The sequence below is a fragment of the Lepisosteus oculatus genome, chromosome 6 (genome assembly GCF_040954835.1).
Source record: "Lepisosteus oculatus isolate fLepOcu1 chromosome 6, fLepOcu1.hap2, whole genome shotgun sequence".
Taxonomy (NCBI): Eukaryota; Metazoa; Chordata; class Actinopteri; order Semionotiformes; family Lepisosteidae; genus Lepisosteus; species Lepisosteus oculatus.
The window spans coordinates 10217925-10235650 of NC_090701.1; the positions used below are offsets into that span (position 1 = coordinate 10217925).

Sequence of the window (17726 nt, forward strand, 5' to 3'; positions counted from 1 at the left end):
AACTCTTACCCTAACACCACTATACCATCAAAGAATGAAATATTTTTGAAGCAGAAAATTGCACTGCATAAAACTATAGTTTCAACCAAAATACTACAGTAAGGTACTGTATTTTATTCTGTTGCTAAGAAATTCTAATACCATGAAAGGAGGCACAAGCAACTGTGTTAGCATTGGGAAATGCCATTTGGTAAAAAAAAAACATTACCTGCAATTTTTTTCCCATTACTTACATTTTATTACTGTTGCACCATTTATACAAGTACATATAATTTTAATGCATCCATATTACAATTTTTTTTCTTTTGTACCAATGAGTGGTGTGGTGGTGTCAGTGACACGGAATGGAAGAGAGACTGTAATTGCAATGAATGCAGACTTTTTTTTTCCATTTCCACTTGACCGAAAGACAGAACTACAGGTGCACCCAACCACAGACATGCATTTACTTGTCAAGAGAGGAAGAGACAGAAACCTAAAGAGAAGGAAATATATATTTATATATCTAGAGAAAGAGAGACAAAGAGAGAGAGAGTTTAGCTAGGTTGATTAAATATGGTCGATATGTCAGTTCCAAATTAAAGAAATAAAAGACAGGATGACAGAGAAAAAGGAAAAAAAAGAGAAAAAAAACTGCTGCTATCAGATTGGCACTGAAAGATCGCGAACTGTTAAGTTCTTACTGTGTCTGAAAGTGATGGCTCTAACCTGTGGAATACAGGTAGCAAAAAAGCAACAACAACAATAGCGCAAAGTTAAAAAAAAAAGAAAAGAAAAACAACTTAAGTAACACAGAGCAAATATCACGACTTGATTGTTTTAGCACTGACCCAACAGGCAGAGTAGAAAACATAGCACCCAGGAGGGTTTCGGTGGGACTGGCGGAGTGCATGTACAGCTGTTAAGTAGATTCTACCCTTTCCATTTCAATTTCAGACATCTGCAGCAAGATAGTCCAGGAAAAACAATGGTTTATGAGCATGAGCATCTGACATCTCCTGGTGGAATGAGTGAGGTGGCAGTGAGGGGGAACCCAGGGGGCATGGATGGGAATGGGGAGGTCAAAAACGGACTTTGATCGAGTTCGTTACTACAGCAGAGAAAAATAATTATGTGGGTGGGTTTTCTTGTTTTGTTTTTGTTTTTTTGTTGTCGTCGTCGTCGTCGTCTTTGTCGTTTTGTTTAAAAGAGGCTGTCCGTTAATCTTGAACTGCTACGGTTTGATCCTTGTTGGCGGCGGGAACCTCGGAGGCTTTCGCCTCCTGTGCTGGAGCCCCGCTGTCGGGGGCAGCCGTTGTAGAGCTAGGGGCTGCGTCTTTCGCGGCGGTCTCCTTGGGAGGAGCGGCGGCGGCGGCGGCGGCGGGGGCGGGGGCGGGGGCGGCTTCCGTCGGCTTTGGCTCCGCGGCCGGCGCCGCCTCGGGTTTCGCTTCCTTGGCGGCTGGAGCCGCGGGGGCCTCAGTCTTTTTGGCGTCGGCCTCCTCCTTGACTTCTACCTTGCCCTCCGTGACCGGTGGCGCGGGAGCCTGGGCCTTTACTTCCCCGCTGGGCTCGGACGCGGCAGCGGCGGCGGGAGCAGAAGTGGCCGCCGGGGCAGCAGGCTTCTGTTTGTCTTCCGGCTCTGTGCTCTTAGGCGCCTCATCCTTTGGCTCAGAATTAGCAGTGGGTTTCTCAGCTTCGGCCTTGGCGGACTCCTCCTTAGCGGCTGCTTCTTTGTCCTCCTCCTTGCTCGCCGTCTGGTTGGAAACGGGCTGGGCATCTTTCTCAGTCTTTTCATTGGCTCCTTCGTTGTTGTCTGCCGCAGCGGGTGTCTCCTCCTTGTTCTCTTTCTGGGCCTCGCCCTCCTCCGCCGAGGCTCCCTCGGCTTTCTTGTCCTTGTCCTTGGCTTTTTCATCGTTCACATTGTAGCCCTTCTTCTTCTTGCTCAGCTTGCCTCCCATTTTCTCGGTGTCTGGTAAAACAGGAAACAGAAAAGAAAGAAAAAAGGCCAGTGAGCATCCTGGAGGAATGAAAAAAAAAATCTGTCATCGTAATTGGCGCCAACAAAAACTGAAAAAAGGAAAAAGTCCTTTTAATTTCCCCCTTGATAACTGACAAAGCTACTCTTCAGGAAAAAACAGCATTATTCCCATCATAATTCTTTAAGTGAAATCGGTTTAATATAGGAAGTATATATTTTCAATTGTCAGTGAAAAATAAGATAAAAATAAGACGGGAGGTTTTTACCCTGACGACAGATATACAACATTGCCTGTTCAGTAATCGTTCCTCAGTGAGTAGTGTTTTTCGTTCATGTTAAAATGTTTTTTTTTTATTTGCAACACGCTGATGAATAAGTGTTCTATAAATACAGAACGTTAGAGACCCTTTTTAGATTCTTCCTAGTAAATCCTGCCACAATGAATAACCTTTAATCTGCACTCTAAGGCATGAAGGAATATGGCATAAAAAGGCTTTTAATCAGTTACATGAAAGTATATGCCAAAACACTTCAGAAACAAAGTGAGCAATAACTAAAGAACAGGAAAAAGTTTACATAATGTTTAATAGAAAAAAAGCTCTAGAGAGTCTACAAAAAGAATACTGGCCCAAGTATTACTACTATCACAATAAGCATATCAGAGCCTACTGTTAATGATCTAGCAGTTGCAGAACACATTGTTCCGGCAATACGGGCAATTAATTTATTTGCATACAAGCTACATATGTTTGTGTATATATATATATTGCATGAATATTTCAAGAAAAACATTGTTGGATAAATAGCCCATTTCAGGTTGAATATGTAGAGACAGTCATCTAAAACAGATCCCTAGAAAGCACATTGCATATGTACATGCATAGCAGGTTTAATTCTTACTTTGTACTGTATTGCAATAAGGCAGAGCAAAATGATTTCTAACTCTGCCAAATGCCTAGATGGTAGTACATTACCATAGAAATGGTATCAAATGGCCAATTCACAAAATCAACATTTCAGGAAGACTATAAAAACCTGCAAATAATCAAGGCTCATGGCAAAATGCAACATTTTAGAACCAAAACCGCTGAATACATTCAAGTTTCAAGTGAAGAAAGCAAGAATATTGATTTTAAAATTAGTTACTGTATTAATGAGGTAATTAAGAGACTCTGTCAGAGATGCAGAAACAGAAATTCTGCCAAACTGGAATTAAAGTGGTAGGCAGACGCTGTCTAAACCTCTTTCATATCAAATCTATGGGCACTTGGCAGGGAAATGCTGACAGCTTTATTGAGCCAGGCTCCATGGGTTATAAAGGCCATCTGTCCATTGTCAGCCATCAAATAAGGATTACTTGTATACAGTACTTCAGAAATTTTGAAATAGACAATGTTTTGCACTGCTTATTTTCTGGTGTGTAATGGAAACTGGTCACTAATACGATATTCAATGCAATAGTTACCATGCCATCCACAAGATACCAAAATGGCAGTCCTAGTGTTAGAAAAAAAGAGCCGTACTGTCCATTACAGTTCTATTAGAGATACTACCATTTTTAAAGACCTGTGGCTACTTCCACTCCTCCGATTGCTGCTCTATCTGTAAATAATGGAGGTTGCTGTTACAGGAAATGAATAAAACATTCTGGCTGACTGGCAACTGTTCTTAAGAGTTCTCACATACTGTTTGCTCAGCTTCACTCATCCACACCATAGCACTAAAGAGGCAACCAGTTAAGTATTTAGGACAGAGAAAGAGTGCATAAAACACAAAAATGCTTGGGGACACAAGGTAAAACTTTGCTTTGTATGAATCCTTCATATTTGTATTCTTTTACCCCTTATTGAAATATGTGCTGCTATGATCTACTATTCCTAGACATGTTCTCCAAAAACTACTGTATACAATAAAAGCACACACTTTTCTCATAGAAGGCTAGGAGGCTATTTCAGAAGTGGAGGAGCAAATTATCTTTTACTGCTGCAACATATGTATTTGATTGTGTTTGCTTTACTGTCATTCTGCACTGCAATGCACACAGTTTGCAGGGTCAAGAGCTACATGGCACTGCAAACCCAGGGCGAGAGGTTGACAAAAAATGGAAAAGTAATCATCTGAAACTGTCATTCTGTCCTGACAATATGAGCCACCCCAAATGCAAAAGATAAATGGATTATACTTTTCTTTTTTAACAGCTCCTTTGACTAAGATTTTCATAATTTAAGTGTCTTATTATCTAGATGTTCCAGAGGGTCTGGAGTTTGGTTGTGCCCTGCTTCAGAGTTTTCCTGGAGGAGTAAAACTAGTAAAACTAACTCTTGTCACATGAATTTGAAAGCTCAAAAGGTGTTTAATGCTGTTTTCATCCCCCCCCCAATCCATCCTGCATTAATAATAGAGATGTTTTTCCAGAGTCTCTCTGAAAATTCAGGACCAGGACATTTTCCTGGGAGTATACAGTACAGTATGTATCCATATCTCCATAAACTTAGACAAAACAGACCCTGTGTTCTCTTCTGTTTGTCACACCGCCCTCATAAACCTCTTCCTTATCAGCTGAGGGGGGAGAAGTGTCAAGTTATTGTTGTGGCAAAACTGGGTTATCTCCACTTCGGCAGACTATATGTCAAGACCACACTACTTGCATAACACTTTCATTTATTTTTCGTTTAAAGACATAACACTTCTTAAAGCTAAAGACTTAGATAAAACATATTTGAATTACTGTTACATTTAACTGTTACAGCAGGAGATATTTTTGTAGTTATGATGTTTTTAGATCTGTTATACCAGAGATTTCATATTACTTAGAAAACTTTGAAGGCCCAATGTCATTTTAAAAGAAGACAGAATATGTTTAAATGCCTACAACATACTAGGTACAATTATTTGTTGAAATAACGTGCAGGATAGTGTAAAATTCTAAATATGATATTACAGTTTAAGTTATATCACATGACAAGGCATGTAGATTACCAAGTGTCTGTCCACTGCGAATTATGCAGAATTCCAGAAATTCTTAAACAGTGTGCACTCGCTAAAATATAATGCTTGTTGAGAAACAGATTTTTACTTCCCTGATATAAAATATCCAGTGAAAAGGGAAAAAAATGTTTTACGTGTTTTAAAATGGAAAAGCTTTTCAGTTTTGATAGCTGCTTGTGAAATCAATTGATGTACAGCATGGTGACCCCAGGGGTACCTATAGTAGGGAATGGCAGACTAATGTAAATGACTTTGAATTTTCAGACAGATGAAGGAAGATTCTAAACTTCACAGATGAAACCGGATTGAACAGTTCTATTGGTTTGCTTGCAGTTGCTTGTGAAATTCAGTGGAATTTTCATTGGCGAATGAAATGTTAATGCCATTTTGCACCTCAATAAACAATGAATGATGTTTACAATAGGTTCACACAAAACCAAACTAAGCCATGGTACAAGACACGTCTTAGAGAATTAAAGTTCAATCAGACACTAAAAACATGCCCAAGTCCATACAGATACATTAATGGAATTACCAGTTTCTCCTATCACACATTCCAACCTGGGGTATAAATGGCATGTTCCTTCACTAGTGAAGTGAAGTGAAGTGAAGTGAAGTCAGGCCCTGCTTAATACACGAGGCCCGGTTTCCAGGTTTCCTGATTCTGTTGTGTTTTTGTCTGCTCTATTCTGTCCGAACATTTTCTTTGTCAAGGCTGTCCTTTCATGTACTGCAGGGCTCACATCTAAATATGTGACACTAAAGACATAATCTCATGCTTCACATGAAGAAAACTTGTGTTTAGGTTTTGTCCCCCTGAACATAAAATTGACAAAAAAGAGCATTCAGAGCAACGGAAATGCACTGTTTATGGAGTAAGACGCCTAAAGATAAAAGTGAAAGAAATTAAATGCATTCAACGAAGAACAGCAACCACAAAAGAGTTTAATGTGATTTTCCATAATGCAGCTGAAAGCCCAAAATGGCTCAAGACAGTAGAGCACAGCAGTGCTTCCAAAATTAACACGGAGACTAAGAACATTCAACAGTCTTAATGTGGGACATAAAACTGGAGACACATCTTTAAATATTACGGCTGAGGGCTATAGGACGAGGAGGCTGGGACCCCCAGAGTGAGTAGTGACCAAGGGGCAGCTGCAGAGTTGGAGATGGGTTAGAGGGGGGATGCAAAATGTATTTGAGCGAAGGAAACTACACATAGTATTTTTAATGCTCAGGTGAGGAAATGCCGTCAGGATTGATAACAAATTACTGATAGATGAGGCTGATTGAACTTGTCATTCCTTCCTTTCATTCCTCATTTTGTTTTTTTGCATACCTTTGCATAACAATTGAATTTAATCTAAAATATTCTGGCAATGGCAACTGAGTATTGTCAGTGTCCATGTCATAACTGCTTAAAAAAGGAAACCATTTTTTATGTTAAACCAAGTCAACAGTCAACATGTTTATCACAGCCAGGTTATTTTCACTCTTGATACTGTGGTAGCTGTTGTTCCTTCCCTCAGACCCTATTTATAGCCACTAATTGTAAAAAAATCAATTTTTCTCCAATTATAAGTTTACAGACCGGCCACACCAAAACTGTAAACAACTATATGCCTAAAACGTCCTAACTTGACAAAGTACCATCCAACGATTCGAGCATCTAAAGTCATTAATATTTATACTGTATGTCCCCATTTTCCATTTGCAATCAGTAAGAATTTCAAAACACAAGATTATAAATGAGAGTGAGTAATAATGACTCCCTAGTTTTGTGGCTCCAACATCTTGATCAAAACCGCTTCTTCAAGCATCCCTATGAATCATCACCCACAATGTGACTCCACAGTTTACTTCACACACGCAAACAGTGTGGTACACTTAAATTACTTCTATATGGCTCATGCTAGTACCTAAAAATGATGAGCTGTCTTCCTCTTCTTTTTCTTTTGCAACTTTGATCAATGTGGCATTCCCCCCATCTCTGACAAGGCAGCTATTGTTGGAGGTTAACAAATAGTTTTAGAAAGATCATGGTTATTGGGATTTTTATGATGTTTCACGTGATCACATGACGTTTGTTTGAGAAGCAATTCTCTGTTCTTCCTCCCCTAGCAGTGATTAAGGTAAACATACTGGTTGATTCATTGATTGACCGGGAATGGGAGAATAGTCAGAGCCAGCAGTCAAGTTCAGCAAGACCAAGTGATAAGGAACTGATGACGCACTTACAGTGTGTCAACTGCGAACGAAACAGTGGAAAAGGGAAGTGCAAGAGAAACCACAGAATGTAGTAAGAGAGAGATACCAGCTCTTACTCTATAAAGGTTATGGGGGGCAAAGGATCATAAAACCAAAGACCTTTTGTGTAATGCTACATAGTGTACGAGAGCAAATTGAATAACATGTTGGAACTAATGTTAAAAATAGAAATCATCCAATTTAAATCAGTGTTATTGGCTTGATTTGGGTGTTTATCTCAGACCTTCTGTTTCATTATGCAACATGCCTTGGTGTTTACTCTATACATGACCCCATGGATTTAAAAACTCCGTGCTGTTCACTCTGCAGATCCTAAATTAACAGCAAATGGCATACAAATAAAAAAATAAGCACGTTAAAAAATAGGTCCTTCGAGAACTTTCATGGTTATGTAGCACTGCTGCTTAACCAGACAAGAGGTATTTTAATCTTCAATTCTGCTGTCCTGCTCAAATAAGGATGGTACACACTTTTTAAATCGTAAGGAAAAGCATAAAAATTACAGGCCAAACTTCTGGATATTCAAACATCTACTAAAAAATATTCTTATATATATTTATTACCCTAAAAAATGTTGCATTTTAACTTTCAGCCATAATACTAAGAGTTATCTGCATTGTGTGACAAGCATGTTAAAGTCAATGCTGATAAAAGTCAGTATTACCATGTGAGAAAACCAAATGACTAACTATTAAAGTCATTTTTTGGGAACGCTCCAATGACTTCTGTTTCCCAGATGAGAATTAAACCGAAGTTCAGGAATACTTTCATTTGGACTCTATATACAAGTGCTGCTTTGAAGTAAACTCCAGAACATGACTGTGGCATGCACAATAGATTCTGTCTGTTCATTGATAGCGAAAGATGGGTTTCTCACAAAATAGGGCATCAATGTCCAGCAACTTTTAGCTTCAGGGGGCTCTTGCAGTCCCTGCACGCGACATAGACAGCTAGCCATTTATTGCAAAAGTTGGGAATGGTCCAATGATTTCTGGGTCCCAAATGAAAACTTAACTCGACAATATCCAGGGAAAACACAAAGGAAAAATAGTGATGGATAGCTCAGGAAAGAAAAGAAAAAACAATGTGTTTTTTTTTTAAAAGGTTTTGACTGCAGGGCCCAGTTTTTGGAATGTATTGGACAAACTTGAAAACACCACATCTGGTGAATAATTCAGACTCATAGCAGGAAACTGCATCCCATAGTACAAGTGAACACAATAAAAATTGGTCCAAGAATTTTATACAGCCCAGGACATGAACAGGAGTACATAAATATAATAATCTTCTTTGGCATGAAATAAGTCCAAATATACATTCTTAAAAAGAGAAAGATGGATGGTAAAAGAATCATGCAAGTTCCCCTCCCCCACTTGTAAGAAATGAAATTTCCTCTCTAACAAAGGAGAATTCCAGCTGGTTGACTGTAATGCAAGTATTTAAGCACATCCCAGATTACCATACATATAAAGTGAAGTCTTCAACACAATCAGGTCAGGCTGACTGTAATTTTCAAGACATACTGGTACTAATTATCTGAGAAATTTCACAAACTTGTAGTAGTCAAAATGAAATACGTACAAATATCAACAGTTTTCCCAAAATAATCTGTCGAGTTAAAGATGTTAAAAACATCACCATAGCTGGTAACATTCATATATTCATATCATATCACTCATATCAGGCTTACAAACATCAGTGATCCAACAGCTACATTTTATTCTCACAAAATATTCTATATATTATAATGTTCTAATGATCTTGTCATTCAGTATGGCTGGCAACATGCATGTCCACATGTACTCACTGGAGCAATTTCTATCTTTATGTATATCTTCTTGTATCTCTGTATCAAAGTACTAGAATAGAGTACTCTGCAGTATACATTTTACATGAGATTCTGTCTCTTTTGATCGTACCAAACCACATAAAACTGATCAACCGAGCACTTAATAATAAGATCACTCTTCATTGCCAGTCTGAACTAATTCCTGGCCTATAGCCCCCTACATCCACAAATCATGCAGCTTTAGGGGTTAAATTTCAAGATGTAGTCCACTGCCAAGCCTGGAAATAGGCATCAGCTTGAAACATATATTGATCATTACTGTATACAAGCAAAGAAAACCATCCATAATAATCTTGCGTCTGTCTGAGACTGGTTTAAAAGCCTCCGGAAGGTTGCTTTTTTTGCTTTTTCTCAAACCTGGCAAGAAACTTTTTTCTGGAGAGAGAAATTTGACGGGAGAGACAATTCCTCTCGGTTGAGAACTGTAAATTTACTTTTATCACTATAATTAACAGAAACGCAGACTGAGCAATGCACGCATGAGGCATGTTTCACTGCCGTGTTAATCGATGGTCACTATTTCAATCCAGTTCTAGCTAATGGCCAAAAAGAACAGTGCAATTATATTTCGAGTGGAAGGCTCTTCAGATTGGACAGGTCTAAAAGCTTTCTTCCCTTGACAGCAATGCTCTGAGAGGGCATCTGAAGATCTGATCTGTCACATGCATTTTAACAAGTGCTTCGATTGTTGTTTTTTATGTATAAAAACCCATAACAGACTGGGAATAAACAATATGCAGTTGGAATTAGTGATTCAGTTGTGTTTCCAATTAAATCCCTTCCTATCTTAGAATATGACCTGCTTACCATAATGCTGATATGAAACCTAAATAAAAATAATTGGTCCAAGAAGAAAAATATTCTAAAAACAGCAATAATAATTTAACTCATTAGTTTAGGTGCAGAAAATGACAAAACCTATAAAAACTTTACAAATCAATTAATAATGTCTTATAGTTCATAATATGTAATAACCTCCATGGTAGATTAACTAGATGTTAATTAACCAATCCTAATCCTGAACCATACCCCACATTCTATGTTTAGGAGTATTAAATAATTTGTATGACTTTTTATAACATCTTTAATAACAAGTTAGTAGGTAATTTACAGGTTGCTATGAACTGTTATCATAATCTAGCAAAGGTACATAAATACAACAAGTAAGAGTTACGTTTTTCCACAATGCTTGTCCAGTCACAGCTCAAAAATTTCTGATGAGTGTTGCAACACTGAAAGGTAGACACTCATTTTGCAAGTTATTACTTAATTAGTAGGTTTTAATGTATCAGCAGAGAAATTGGAACAACTCAATGCAAACATGTAGACCGATAAGAATCCTTGGCATTTGTTTGAAACAATGAACACAGGAAAAAGAGCAAACCTCTGTGTGACCACAGTTGGTTCACTTATAAATCTCATACCTATTTTATCGTCCATAAGTTTCAGTCCCTGGACAGCATAATTCCAGATTTTTATAGTCTCTATAAAAATTTAACCATCAGTGGCTAAATACCTTCAAATAATGTCTGGTAGGGTTCTTTGTTTAGAATGGATACTGTTACTTATTAAGGGTAAAACAAAACCTGAAAATCCCATGAGTCTCCAGGACAATGGTTCACTAAAATCTGACTTCAAAACCAGGTTCGCTTAATGGTTAGGAAAATCCATCATTACTGTTTTTGAAGCTGCCAGGCATAGCTTTTTTATTCAGTTGACTTCCATGAGAGGAAATTTGAAATCCATCAATATATTTCAACATACACAAGTCTGCAGTGTCTTGTCTATTAAAATGAACAGTATTTTGTGCTCTATTTCCTCTCCTCCATATCCTCATAAGCCTGAACCAGTAAAATAAAAAATAAAACGTGTACAAAGATAGTATGTAGTATGCAGTAATGATCATTTTAAATGAAATCCCAGCAGGAGAAAAAAAACAAAGTTGCCATTCAAAACTAAAGTAGGGACATGCATTTTAAACTTTGTGCAAAGCAAGCAAAAATGAACTCTGGGAACTGTTTTTTCTCATGTAAAAAAATACATTAAAACAAATATGTGGGAAAAGCTACTATTGAGATTGATCAGTTCAGCAAAACAGAATATTTGCATAATGCCACAGTACATATAGTCCTGAAAAGAAATGTGCTGAAACTAATGCTGTTGTGTCAACCAATTTCTTCCATTTCTTTCAGTGTGTGAAACTGTAATGGAAAAGCCATTACAGAACCCAAATAAAACTCCACAACCTCTCTATGTTTCTGCAAATGCATAGGCTGGTATTAAGTACTGAGTTTTATGTACAGCATGTTAAAAAGCTTAGACTGTAGAGCTGCATCCGATATACAGTAATAAATGAGTATATTATGCAAACAGTTCCAGCACCTTCTCAAAACTCATCTTTTCAGACTAAACTTGCATATTCAGCACCATCCATCTTGAAATGTACAGCCTGTCACGAGTTCTGCAATGTGTGCCTTCCACTACAGCAGAATCTTCCTCCGATTTCATGTTTTCCTTACAAAGTGATCATTTCCTTTTGGCTTTTATTGCTAAAAACTGTCTTATTTATCATAGGTTATGTTACTCGCTCTGTACCCCTCAGTGCACTTCATTGCCGATTTCAGAAAGTTATGATGTGCTTTGCTCTGTTAGATCACACTGCTGAAGTATCGTTAACTGACTGGCAGGAGCCATGGAAATCATAAGGCATAATTTGTAAAACACGCTGCTTAAAATGCTTTTTCAAAGACAAGCTGTCCTTATTCTACCTGGCGTGATGGATGTGGCAAAAAATCTAAATGCATGGCCCTGAAAAATGTAAGCAAGATTGGAATCAACTAAAATATCTTTCAAATACTTGATTACATTTATGACTGATCTGACCGTATTGATGTGTAAAATTATATATACTCTGAGAGCTGTCTTGTACCGTTCATATTACACATTTATATAATGTACATCTTTTAGAGTTGCTGTTAAAATTATGACTGAATCTACAGTAACCACTGCTTACTTACATCAAAATTAGAAAATGCAAAAAGTACTAAATGCTTGCATTTGTAAACACTAACGTGCATAAATATGTTTGATAACGACATCCACCTTGTATTTTAATTAAAATATACTATTGCATTCAGAGTTTGTAATAAAAATCCACCCACTACACTGATTTGCAGTTGATGTTTTAAATGAACCTTGGTAATGAAACAAATGGTATTTCTTTTCATTACACAAACTGCTCCAACAATTAAAAAAGTGCGGCAATTTCTAAATGGATTTCAATTTGTTTTTTGATTCCCTTAAATGAACAAAACGTGAATTGAGAATTGAGAACAGAAGTGACTACTGTTGACATGAACAGCAAACCAAGTTTGTAATTAAAAATTACATTTGTTTTTCATCATTGCCTCTGTGTGTTCCTTTAAAGGTGCTCACATTCAGTTCTGACATAAGTGACTAGGCAATTCAACTCCCTTTTTTTCCCCCACATAGAACCTTAGCTTCTTAATGATTGCTTTAACTATAAAGATGATTTTCAAGAACTTTTAGAATTTAGACCTCTCTACTCTCATTCACTTATGACGAGACCTACTGCAGTAGAAGATTTCACTAGTTTGATCTCTTCAATTCAAAGTCAAGTGGGAGAAAAGGGGAATGTTCACTAAATGCAAGCCACCAAGTATCATCAGATTTACAAAAAGAAACGATTCAAGGTTTTTAAGGTCTCTTTAAATAGAAAGTTTGCCACAGAGAAACCAGACAGGTTTCACTGCAAGCACATGCTACAGTACGTTGCATAATAAAAATATAATAAAATAACAACAGCACAATTACCTGCAGTGCATTCCACCTTACTTTGCACACACCGCTATTGCAAAGCACCTTATACCCTCAGAATTGGATGTATTATATTCACAAAACAACCTAAAGGGTCACTACCTAAAGGTTATCCATCTTGGGACAACATTGTTATAACAATACTGCTAACATCATGAAAGATCAATATAGTAAATTTACACTGCTTTTGGATGTTTCCAAGAACTTACCATGCTCAAACCATGGATTTACCTTACTCTAGCATGTCTCTATTATGCATTACCTGCCTCTCACCATATCTCTAAAAGCATTTTTAATTAAACATGATTTTATTTGAATTTACTTCACTATACATCACCTATGGCTAGAGCTGGGCGATAATTCGATAACGATAATTATCGCAATATAATTTTCCTCGATATAATTTTAACAAAAGTTCGATAAATGTTCAATATATATGTTTATGCTTTGGGCATGATACATGCATGCGCACAAAATGCTGGTGTGTCAAGGATGTCATTGGATTTGATTATGAACACAAATCCAATTAAAGGTGACAATGCATCATATCCTGTTCTCTAATAAAATTAAGGCTTTCTCTTCAGTTCCAAATTGATAGCTGTACGCCTTCATTAAGTGGTAACTTGAGGGCAGTCTTTGATCCTTTGGCACTTGCTTCGATTTTTTGGCAGACGACCCAGACAGATAAGAAAACTGTGAGTAATGATCTGATACTGCTGGCAGCGTCCCAAACGCTGCAGGTGAGGCAGGGCTGCAGGTTTCTGGGTCATCACATTTCCATGCGTTCTCAATCAATATCATTTCTGGTTTCTAACAGAAGAAAATGAATTACTCCAATCATACTAATGGTATAATTAATCTTCAGTAATATGTAAACGAATATTTTATGCAACCTCTATTCTCCACATGAAGGGCAAATAGATTTTGTACCCCAACTTTTACTACAGTTATCACAGTTAAGTAAGAAACTACTGTCCAATCCTTACTAAATTCACTCTCTTATTTTACAATTTATTTCTTATCAACTTTTCATATACCAACTGAGAAAACTACACTTTGAATGTCTTATCTGTTACACTCCAAATATATTCTGGAAGCATCTTTTGAAATCAGGCTGGTGATCTTGACACCTGATTGCCAATCAGTTTGTACAGAACTCTGACTCAGTCTCCCTGGATAAACAACAGCTGTTGGGGGGGGGAAAAAGCTGCCAAAAAAAGGATGTGGGCTGGATTTAATCAAGATTTTGTTACTTGAAAAAGTGTGATTTATGGAAATGCTACCATTAGAGAGCTATCAAAAGCTTAGAGTGCCAAAAGGCTCATGATGTTAATTTCTTCAGAATCAGGTTTTAAGTCTTGTCCATGCGTGGCATGTAAACTATGCACATCCTATGTCAGAAAAATGACATTCTGGACTATATGGTTTAAAACTTTGCTTTGAATATCCGTTTGGTTTGCCAGAGATATTCATAATTGAAAGCAGGTTTTTAAAAAGACCCCAAAAATTGCTCATCTCTTTCTAAATATAGTACTTTTAGGCATATTCTTCATGCATGGATGGATTATACAGGAAAAAGGCAAGCCAGAAGCAAAAGACAAAACGTTACATATATATTCAAAAGATTATTGAATGAAAACAATTATGACGCACATTTATTGGCTTTAATCTCTTTGGCTGAGAGGTCACAGATCATGAGGATGAACTAGACAGGACCTCTTATGTGAAACAACCTGAGAGGATACAGCCTGGAAAGTGAAAGCTGGTTGGGTAGGGGAGTTGGGGGTTGTCTTCTCTCCCAAAATATCAATTACAGCTCCACCGGCATTTACCACATTGTCACACAAGAAGTAATAAATTCATTCTTCTTCAACAGCTTGTCAGATTTATTTTCCAGCCGACGTCTGCAGCTCCATACAGAGTGCGTCTTTGATCTGTCGAACTGACAGCCTCACAGTGCAACAGAGACCTTCGCCTACTCTTTGGAGGCCAACTTACTCCATTTTAGACAACCTGCTCAAAGAACTCAAGATCAGATTCAGCCACCCGCCACCTGACAGTCAGGATTGTTACATTTACGAGGAATCTGCTGCATGCTTGCTATTTGCAAGAAATTATGTTTGAAATGTCACTCAAATAAAGATTCAATAAAGAAAGCTGCAGTTTCTGACTGCACTGTGTTGACTGTATTCACAACAATTAACTTTGTTCAAAATGCTACATTAAAATAACGCACAGACTGAAGGTAGACTTGTGGAATTTAGGAACTACTAACAATGTGAATAGAAAAGCACAATATATTTTTTTAATAAGATATTAATATTATGTTTTCTTTTCAGCATTTCAGCAATAAATAAAAATATGCCTTTGCAACTAATGAAAAGATTGCTGTAATCACAATGATGTGGACACATTCTTTGGGTACTGCCTGTAACCCAGAGTGCTATTCGGACATCTGTATAATGAACACAGTACACCAGGGAAAATTCTGTCCGCACACACGCTAAGACCAAGAGCAACACATGCCCATGGGCAAAGAGCGACTCACTAGAGGGCACTGGGTCAGGTCAGCATGAAATCATAGACATGCAAGTCATCATGGCTACCAGCAGCGGTCTCACTGAGTAGATTCGGCACACTAGGGCCGTGCACTGTCATCGTCAAAGGACTGCACCGCTCATGCCGGGCTCTCTTGTGCATGTGCACCCAACTTCACTGCTCCACTGCACTTTTTCATGATACCCTGGGTACATGTGTACATTTCAGCCTTAAATATTTAATGGCAGTTGACACTAAGAACTATTTCACTAATGATATTTTAAAGATATTAAACAGAGAAACGTTCAGTTCCTATGGAAGCTAACACTTGACATTCTCCTGAGAATTTGAAGAGCTGTGAAGCATACACCTGGTGAATTCCTGATGTTCGGAATTCAGAAGGGTAAGTTGTAGCCTGCCCTGCAGTGGCAGTGGAGGTCTATGCATCCAAGAGCTATTCTTCAGTAAGCTTACCCACAAAGAGCTTACCCACATTTTTAGTACCTTTTTAATTGTCCTCCCTCTATCACAAGGTAAAAAAAAGCTTTTTATTGGTTTTAGCACAATAACCACATTTTCGAAGAAGTATTACTGTTTTAACACGTTTAGAAAATGTACGGTATTTTGAAGGTTTGTGCAAAACAGGAAAGCTTTGAAACAAGCCCTGTGCCTTTGTACCTGGTTTTTACATCATGTTATTTTTATCCCTCTGTACAAATTTACTTTCTATATAATTTTTCAAGGGTGAATTTTTCTTTGTATAAATGAAAAGTGACTTTATAAAAATGATCTTATTAATAAGTTAAATTAATATAGTTTACGACGATTAAGATTGCACAAGAAATATACCCCTTCTTCTTAAAATTCACCACCTACCAATTTAATTCACTACCTTCTACAGATTACAATACACAAAGACTCTACCCATTGTTTCAGTCACAGTCTAATATTACAATATTATTCAACTTTGCTATATCTGGAATTATACGAGGAAGGGCAACTAGTTCTGCCAGCTTGCACTCAAAAACAATACAGAAAGTCCCACTACAATTTCCAACACAAAAAGGAATAAAAACATTTGCCGCAGTCTAGGTGAATGTACTGTATATCACTGTTTTTATGATAGTAAAATCTCATGCCATACAAATGAATTTTAAATCAATATTATAAGACGCAGTGGTAGCGGTATTATAACTGTATCTGTAGTTGTACTAGCATAATTAATGAAAATCAGCTCTTAAATGTTCGCCTGTTACTGTCTGGTATTACTGAATATTTAATGCTCATCTAAAACTCGGGGCTCATCTAAAACTCAGGGCTAACAGATTTTAGCATTATAAATCAGACCCACCTCAGACCCTGTGTCTGCAGGGTTACGATCTGGCTCACTGTAAGTCTCTCTTGGAAGAAAGCTGCTATACTGTACATAGTAGATGAAGAGGAAATGGATGGCTTTGCAGACCTTGGAGAGATTCTAGTTTGTTGCCACTTAATATCTTTCAATACCTGCCAAAGCACCAACAAAAAAGGATGGTGCTTACAGAGACACCTCAGTCCCTTCATCACTGAGAGCTGATTACTAATTACTAAAGAGAGAGCTAATTACTAATTACTAAAAGAAACTTATTAACTTCAAAAACAGCTTTGAAAGGCATGTTTTCTAAAACCTGTTTGGACAGTGTGTTTGAATGACTCGCCAAAGCAAAAGGCTCTTTGTGATTTTCCCTTGGCCTTGCAGACTGTGTGAGAAAAGAAAAGTGTTATGAAGGAGTTGTTACAGCTACTTTAAAATATATTTGAGCCCAAGGTGGACTGGGTTAGGGTTAGGGTTAGGGTTAAGAGCCAATGGGAAATTTGGCCAGGACGCCAGGGTTACACCCCTACTCTTTTCAAGAAACACCCTGGGATTTCTAATGACCACAGAGAGTCAGGACCTAAATTTTACATCTCATCCGAAGGACGGCGCCTGCTTACAGTATAGTGTTCCTGTCACTATACTGGGGCATTAAGAGCCACATGGACCGCAGGGTGAGCGACCCCTGCTGGCCCCACTAACACCTCTTCCAGCAGCACCCTTAGTTTTTCCCAGGAGGTCTCCCATCCAGGTACTGACCAGGCTCACACCTGCTGAGCTGATGCAAGGGACTGCAAATGAAGGTCCGCTTTTACCACATTATACTGTAATTTGATTCCTCCTGTGAACAGGTGCAAGCCCAAGAGGAATGCAATTATAGGTAAAACAACATTCTGAAGTATAAACAGTTACATGTAAAACGTTTGTGGAATTCC

General features: G+C 37.8%; 1 protein-coding gene across 2 annotated transcripts in view; it reads right to left on the minus strand.

Moving 5' to 3' along the window:
• Positions 1 to 214: 214 nt before the first annotated feature.
• The window catches only part of basp1 (brain abundant, membrane attached signal protein 1), a 52281-nt gene continuing 34769 nt past the window's right edge, over positions 215 to 17726 (minus strand). For both annotated transcript variants that reach the window (XM_015354947.2, XM_015354946.2), the window contains exon 2: positions 215 to 1948. In XM_015354947.2, coding sequence (XP_015210433.2) covers positions 1200 to 1937 — 738 coding nt within the window. In that variant the 5' untranslated portion in view covers positions 1938 to 1948 and the 3' untranslated portion in view covers positions 215 to 1199. The remainder of the gene's footprint in view (positions 1949 to 17726) is intronic.